The sequence below is a fragment of the Hippoglossus stenolepis genome, chromosome 21 (genome assembly GCF_022539355.2).
Source record: "Hippoglossus stenolepis isolate QCI-W04-F060 chromosome 21, HSTE1.2, whole genome shotgun sequence".
Taxonomy (NCBI): domain Eukaryota; kingdom Metazoa; phylum Chordata; class Actinopteri; order Pleuronectiformes; family Pleuronectidae; genus Hippoglossus; species Hippoglossus stenolepis.
In genome coordinates this window covers 20,472,826-20,480,753 of record NC_061503.1, presented here as the reverse complement: position 1 = coordinate 20,480,753, position 7,928 = coordinate 20,472,826, and the positions used below count along the sequence as shown (strand labels likewise).

Sequence of the window (7,928 nt, the reverse complement as noted above, 5' to 3'; positions counted from 1 at the left end):
GTGAGTGAGTGGTGAGTGAGTGGTGGTGGTGAGTGAGGGATAGTGAGTGAGTGATGGATGAGAAAGTGAGTAGTGAGTGAGTGAGTGATGAGTGGTAGTGAGTGAGTGATGGATGAGAAGTGGTGAGTGAGTGGTGAGTGAGTGAGTGAGTGAGTGAGTGGTGAGTGAGTGAGTGAGAGAGTGAGTGATGGATGAGAGAGAGTGAGTGAGTGAGGTGAGTGAGTGAGTGAGTGAGTGAGTGAGTGAGTGGTGAGTGAGTGAGTGATGGATGAGAGGAGTGGTGAGTGAGTGAGTGGTGGTGAGTGATGGATGAGTGAGTGAGTGAGTGAGTGAGTGATGGATGAGAGAGAGTGAGTGAGTGAGTGATGGATGAGAGAGAGGGTGAGTGATGAGTGAGTGAGTGAGTGAGTGAGTGAGTGATGGTGATGGATGGTGAGTGAGTGAGTGAGGGATGAGTGAGTGATGGATGAGAGAGTGAGTGAGTGAGTGAGTGAGTGAGTGAGTGAGTGAGTGAGTGAGTGAGTGAGTGAGTGAGTGAGTGAGTGAGTGATGGATGAGAGAGTGAGTGAGTGAGTGATGGATTAGATGAGTAGTGAGTGAGTAGTGAGTGGTGGAGTGGTGGTGAGTGAGTGAGTGGTGGTGAGTGATGGATGAAGAGTGAGTGAGTGGTGAGTGAGTGATGAGTAGGAGTGATGAGAGAGTGAGTGAGTGAGTGAGTAGTGAGTGGTAGGTGAGTGAGTGGTGAGTGGTGAGTGGTGAGTGAGTGAGTGAGTGGTGATGGATGAGAGAGTGAGTGAGTGAGTGGTGAGTGGTGGTGAGTGAGTGGTGAGTGGTGAGTGAGTGATGAGAGAGTGAGTGAGTGATGGGATGAGAGAGTGAGTGAGAGTGAGTGAGTGAGTGGTGAGTGAGTGAGTGGTGAGTGAGTGAGTGATGAGAGAGTGAGTGAGTGAGTGAGTGAGTGAGTGAGAGAGTGAGTGAGTGAGTGAGTGAGTGAGTGAGTGAGTGAGTGAGTGAGTGAGTGAGTGAGTGAGTGAGTGAGTGAGTGAGTGAGTGAGTGAGTGAGTGAGTGAGTGAAAGAGGAGTGAGGTTGAGGGGGTGGGGTTAATTGAAAAACCTCCTGAAGATGATTAACTGAATTTAATTAAGATAAAGACTGAAGCTTTGTTCTCTCACACACACATCGAACACACACACACACACACACACACACACACACACACACACACACACACACACACACACACACTGCTTGTGTTCCTTCCCTATATCAAACTTCATGTTTCTTCTTGTGTGGTGATTTAAAATCACAGTCAGGTTTTGTAAAATGGAGGACAGAGTAGCCTATGACTTCAAAACCCCTCCCCTTCTGTTCAAGATCCCTCCCTCTCTGCTACAGACCCCTCCCAGTTCGCCTAATCATCAGAGCTAAGCTAACATCAGTCAGTCACGTCAGTCACATGATCAGTGTTCACGTTCTCTCTGCAGGAGGTGTTGTTGAAGAGAGCAGCTGACCTGGTGGAGGCGCTGTACGGGATGCCCCACAACAACCAGGTAACAAGTTCACCTGCAACGAGGTGCTGCTGTTACAATGACTCACAATAACATAAAGAGGTCAACTCACACACTCACACACTCACACACTCACACACTCACACACTCACACACTCACACACTCAAACAGGTAAAGGTGTTTTTATTTTCCTGTAAAAAAATTCCCATGATGCTCAGTGACCAGGACGAAGCTGCAGCAGCTTTATGAGTCAGAAAGTGATGGAGGAGGGAGCTCTTCATATTCTCTCCATCCTCTCCGACACGCTTCTCAACCCACGAGTTAATCACCCCAAAACAACACACACACACACACACACACACACACACACACACACACACACACACACACACACACACACACACACAGGTCTAGTGAAATGAAAGAGTAACCTTGAACGGAGAACAGAGGTTGTAAACGAATGTAAATCCAATCGTAGTAACAACAATAACCATGTGTGTCAGTGTGTGTCATATGTTGTATTCGTTTGTGTGTGTGTGATCCAACATGAAACAAACATGCTTTAATGTTTGATCAAATGAGCGCCCCCTGCAGGCAACTTTAAACCACTTAAAGTTATAAGAGACAATTATAAAACGACAAAATAGAAGGCAACAAAATATCATAGGAAAGGTTAAAAAATACACAACTCATCAGAATTCACAGCCCTATGGTCACTCATGGCATTGCAACCTAAAACCTCTTGTGTTCATGTAAAGTATTTTGAATTGTCATGTGATCAATAACTGATCAATGACACTGTGCAGGAGATCATCCTGAAGAGGGCAGCAGATATCGCTGAAGCTCTCTACAGCGTTCCAAGGAACCACAACCAGATCCCGTCGCTAGGCAACAGCACCTCCCACAGCATGATGGGTGTAAACTCATTTAGCGGACAACTGGCCGTCAACGTCTCAGAGACAACGCAAGGTACGAGTGACTGTATAAGTATTGAAGTACTGTATTACTCTAGTACTGTAATGTGTCTACTGACAACTGTCCAATTCTAGTCGGTTACAGTCGGAACACAAGCAGCGTGTCGCCACGGGGATATGTCCCCACCTCCACCCCCCAACAGAGTAACTATGGCAACCCCGTCAATAACAGCATGAACGGTTACGGCAACACGGGTATGCCGAACCTCGGAGTGACGACATCACCAGGTTTCCTCAACGGGTCGTCTGCCAGCTCTCCCTACGGCAGTAAGTATCACGGTAAATACTACTGCTACTAACTAATACCACCATAAATACTTCTATTACTGCAGTAAGGATCAGGGTAAATACTTATTCTATTACTAACTAATACTACCATTAATACTTCTATTACTGCAATAAGTATCAAGTAAAATACAAATACTACACAGCAATACTACTATTATTACTATAATAACTAATAAGACTTTAGCTCTCTCTATGGTAGTAAGTGATAAGGTAGATACTACAAATACTAATAATACTACTATAACTACTAATACTATTAACTACTCACCCGTCCATCATCCCTCATCATGTGTTCCCAGTTTAATGTTAGCAGCTAAGTGGCTAATCTAGGGAACATCAAAGAATAACTGTATTTCCAACTACTTATACTACTAATACTTATTCATACTTCCAACACTACAATAATGACTAATACTATTAACTACTAATACTACTACAACTCTCTCCTCGGCAGTGAGTATCAAGCTAAACAAATACTACAACTAAAACGTACAACCACTACTACCTATACTACTACTATAACTACTGACCAGGTATCTGATCTTATATTTGACCTGGTTTCTGATCTGATGTCTAATCTGGTTTCTGTGTTCCAGTTGTTCCCTCCAGTCCGACGATGGCCGTTTCAAACTGTAACTCGTCTCATGGAGTTTTCTCCTTCTCTGCTGCCGTCAAACAGAAGAGCGCCTTCGCTCCTGTTGTCCGACCGCCGTCGTCTCCACCTCCTCCACCCAACTGCTCCGCAAACAATGGACTGCAGGGTACACCACTCCTCCTCCTTCATCACTCCTTCATCCCTCCTTCATCCCTCCATCATATCCTCCTCCACCCAACTGCCCCGCAAACTACAGACTGCAGAATACGCCACTCCTCCTTCATCCCTCCATCATGATTTTTACAGATGAACTGATCAGATTTAAGGTTGAAGAAGAAAGGTTAAAGGTCACGTTGACATCACGAGTCTGTAAAAATAAACTGCTCTGATTGGTGGACACAAAAAACAACAAGATGATGATTTAGTTTGTTTGAATTTAAATTTTAAATTTTAACAGTTTGTCTCTACTGCTTTTTACACACACACACACACACACACACACAGTCAGTGTGTGATGTCAGTGGATCTGACAGAGAGGTTTGTTGAGTGTTAAATATTCATGTTGCTCTCTGTCCTCAGTGAGGCAGAAACAACACAGTGTGTGTGAGTGAGTGTGTGTAGAGGAGGTATCTGTGGGTTGTAGTGAATAAAACATTCATTGTCCTGTCACTCTTCATGCAGTACTAACAGTACTCAGGTTACTCACCCCGTGTTTGTGTGTGTGTGTGTGACTTTCTCTATGTAAAGACATTTTTCAGTTTCACACAATGTAACTGTCACTGTCCACATTCTTCCAGTTGTTAAACAATACATCCACTAGAGGGCAGCGACGGTGGACAAGGTCATAGTGACGTTCTTCTTCAGAAAGACGATAAAAGCTGCTCACAAAATCACTTTTATCAACTGAATTAGACTTTGAAGATTTTTTTTTATTTCTCCACGTAAACGATCACGTGATGTTTAATATTCAAGCTTTTTGAGACGTTTAGGGTCAGAGCAATAGTCGGTTAATAATCACGTCATTCAGTAAAGACACGACATTATGTCAACGGCAAAGTTTTTTTTGTATGTCTCCAGCAGTAGTTTGACTAATCTTAATTCTTTGCGGTTCGTCTCTGTGTCTCTCTGCAGCCATGTCCGGCCTCGTCGTCCCTCCCATGTAAGAAATCCTCCTCCTGAACACCAGCACCAATCACCTGACAGGAGGAGGGGCTTCAGGCAGCAGCTGACCAGTCAAGAGAGCCTATTCCTCCTGTCAATCACAGTAGAACGAACTGTCGTCAGTGACTGGACTGAGAAAAACGAACAGGACGTTGTTGTGTCCACTGATTTCTTGTAAATATTACTCTGTGTTTGGGGGGCGGGGTCTGTGGGTGTTAAAACTGTGATGTCACACCTGTGTGATGACATCACTTCCTGTACACGTGATTTCATTTTGTTTGAAGAAACGATTAACTGATACAGAAAAATGGTCCCGAATCAGAACATTTAAAAACGCTCTGGTCGTCATGGTTACGATCACACCTGTCCACGAGCAGGAAACTTCCCATCATGCCTTGCATCAAAAAACAAACGGTCTCGGTAAAAGGGACGTCACGACCTAATAACTGAAACATGAATAAAAAAGGACTAATGCAAATTGTCTCACCTTTTGGCCCCACCCCTTGTTCTTTTAGCTCCGCCCCACATGCATGTTGTTTGTTTTTTTCATGCTTCCATTGTAAAAAATGAATCCTGCATCCTGATAGGCTACTGTGACTGTCCGTCTTCTTGTTCAGAGTTGTCTTTAATCATAGCCCCTCCCTCAACTCCCAAGTTTTGTCCCCAACACTTAAGCCCCGCCCATTTGTTTGTGTGGGTTTCGTACTTTTTGCCAAAGTCGTAGTTGGATGAATATTTATATGTCACTGTGGTTGGTCACGTCCCTGCCCCCCCACTGACGTCAATGTTTTGTAACATAAAAAATATAAATATGTATTTATACCTAAGTGTGTGTGTTTGTGTGTGTGTGTGTGTGTGTGTGTGTACGTCACACATTTATAGAGCTGTCAATCAAAGCTGAACTCCAATCAGCTCCACTGCTTTTTGTCATGTGTTTTACTGTAAACGAAAGTATTTCATCAATAAAATTTAATTCACAGATTTTTCATCTGATTAAAATTCAAAAAATAAAAACATTGTGTCCGTTTCTCTTTAAAAAACGTTACTGAAAACAACCAGTTGAACTAATGCTGCATCACAATGCATGCTGGGAAATACAAGCTAGCTTTGTTCTGTAGCCTGACCTATCACAAACACACGTGTGACATCACAACAAGGAGAAGAACCGAGATCAGGACAGGGACCAGAACCAGGATCAGGACCAGGAGTAGAAACAAGATCAGGATGAGGATTAGAACCAGGACCAGTATCAGGACCAGAATTAGAACCAGGACCAGGACCAGGACCAGGAGCCTTGCTGCACACTAACTGGGTGGGTTTGAGAGTCGGAGGTGAAGAACAGACTGAATCATGTTCAACATGTTTTTTATCCTTTCTTCATTTTAAAGTTTGTGATTAAAACGACGTTTCATTGTTTTGTCGTCTGAGAGGAAACAAAAGAACAAACAGGAAGTAATTAAGATGAATGACTGATAAACTAACCTCATTACGACACTCCTTTATTTATTCACTCCTTTATTTATTCACTCAGTCTGGTAATGGACCAGTCATGTAGACAGGAGGGTCTGGACCTGAGCCAGGACCTTGACCTGGTTCTGTTTCTGGGCCTGTTTCTGGACTTCCTCCATCTTTCATCTTTAGGTCACTTCATCAGGACTGTGTGTGCAGAGAGGTCAAGTGCATTGTGGGATACATTTCGGGTTTTGATTTTCCGCTGCCGTGGAATTTTAGCAAAAAAATGTCAAGCTTTTCCTTTAAAAGGACGTTTCTGTGTGTCTCCCACACGTCCCAATGTTTTCTTCATGTCCTTGTTTCCTTCAAGTCCCCGTGTTTCCTTCATTTCCCCGTGTTTCCTTCATTTCCCCGTGTTTCCTTCACGTCCCCGTGTTTCCTACACGTCCCCGTGTTTCCTTCAAGTCCCCGTGTTTCCTTCATTTCCCCGTGTTTCCTTCACGTCCCCGTGTTTCCTTCACGTCCCCGTGTTTCCTACACGTCCCCGTGTTCCCTACACGTCCCCGTGTTTCCTACACGTCCCCGTGTTTCCTTCACGTCCCCGTGTTTCCTTCACGTCCCCGTGTTTCCTACACGTCCCCGTGTTCCCTTCACGTCCCCGTGTTTCCTTCACGTCCCCGTGTTTCCTTCACGTCCCCGTGTTTCCTTCACGTCCCCGTGTTTCCTTCACGTCCCCGTGTTTCCTTCACGTCCCCGTGTTTCCTACACGTCCCCGTGTTTCCTTCACGTCCCCCGTTTCCTTACGCCCCGTGTTCCCTTCACGTCCCCGTGTTCCTACACGTCCCCGTGTTTCCTACACGCCCCCGTGTTCACGTCCCTCGTTTCCTACACGCCCCGTGTTTCCTACACGCCCCGTGCCTTTCACGCCCCCGTGTTCCCTACACGTCCCCGTGTTTCCTTCACGCCCCGTGTTTCCTACAAGTCCCCGTGTTTCCTACACGTCCCCGTGTTTCCTACACGTCCCCGTGTTTCCTTCACGTCCCCGTGTTTCCTTCACGTCCCCGTGTTTCCTACACGTCCCCGTGTTTCCTACACGTCCCTGCGCCGACACGCCCGTGTTTCCTTCACGCCCCGTGTTTCCTACACGCCCTCGTGTTTCCTACACGCCCTCGTGTTCCCTACACGCCCCGTGTTTCCTTCACGCCCTCGTTTCCTACACGCCCTCGTCTCTACACTCGTTCCCTCTTCACGCCCTCGTTTCTACACGCCCCTGTGTTTCCTTCACGCCCCGTGTTTCCTACACGCCCCGTGTTTCCTACGTCCTGTGTTTCCTTCACGCCCCGTGTTTCCTACACGCCCTGTGTTTCCTACACGCCCCTGTGTTTCCTACACGCCCCGTGTTTCCTACACGCCCCTGTGTTTCCTCACGCCCCTGTGTTTCCTTCACGTCCCTGTTTCCTACACGCCCCGTGTTTCCTACACGCCCGTGTTTCTACACGCCCGTGTTCCCTACACGTCCCCGTGTTTCCTTCACGCCCCGTGTTTCCTACACGCCCCTCGTTCCCTACACGCCCCCGTGTTCCCTTCACCCCTGTTTCCTACACGTCCCTGTGTTTCCTTCACGTCCCCGTGTTTCCTACACGTCCCTGTGTTTCCTACACGTCCCCGTGTTTCCTTCACGTCCCGTGTTTCCTACACGTCCCCGTGTTTCCTTCACGTCCCCGTGTTTCCTACACGTCCCTGTGTTTCCTACACGTCCCTGTGTTTCCAGTAACATGGGAGAGAGAGAGAGGACAACAAAGGAGAGAAACGAGTGAAAAAAGAAAACAAGTTGTTGGAGGAGGGGAATTGCTGCTGCCACGGCAACCAAAGCTCTCTGCTCTCAATCAGGTCCTCAGGGAGACCCCCAAGCTCAGTCTGTGTCTGTGTGTGTGTGTGTGTGTGTGTG

General features: G+C 46.4%; 1 protein-coding gene across 4 annotated transcripts in view; it reads left to right on the top strand.

The window, feature by feature from the left end:
• Positions 1–5,378, top strand: part of LOC118100120 (transcription factor COE3) — a 35,566-nt gene extending 30,188 nt beyond the window's left edge. For 2 of the 4 annotated variants that reach the window (XM_035144869.1, XM_035144868.1), the window contains exons 12-16: positions 1,486–1,551; positions 2,317–2,479; positions 2,560–2,751; positions 3,369–3,533; positions 4,499–5,378. In XM_035144869.1, the coding sequence (XP_035000760.1) occupies positions 1,486–1,551; positions 2,317–2,479; positions 2,560–2,751; positions 3,369–3,533; positions 4,499–4,530 (618 nt within the window). In that variant the 3' untranslated portion in view covers positions 4,531–5,378. Of the gene's footprint in view, positions 1–1,485; positions 1,552–2,316; positions 2,480–2,559; positions 2,764–3,368; positions 3,534–4,498 lie in introns of all 4 variants that reach the window. The other 2 variants (XM_035144867.1, XM_035144866.1) reach the window with 1 other exon arrangement.
• Positions 5,379–7,928: the final 2,550 nt, after the last annotated feature.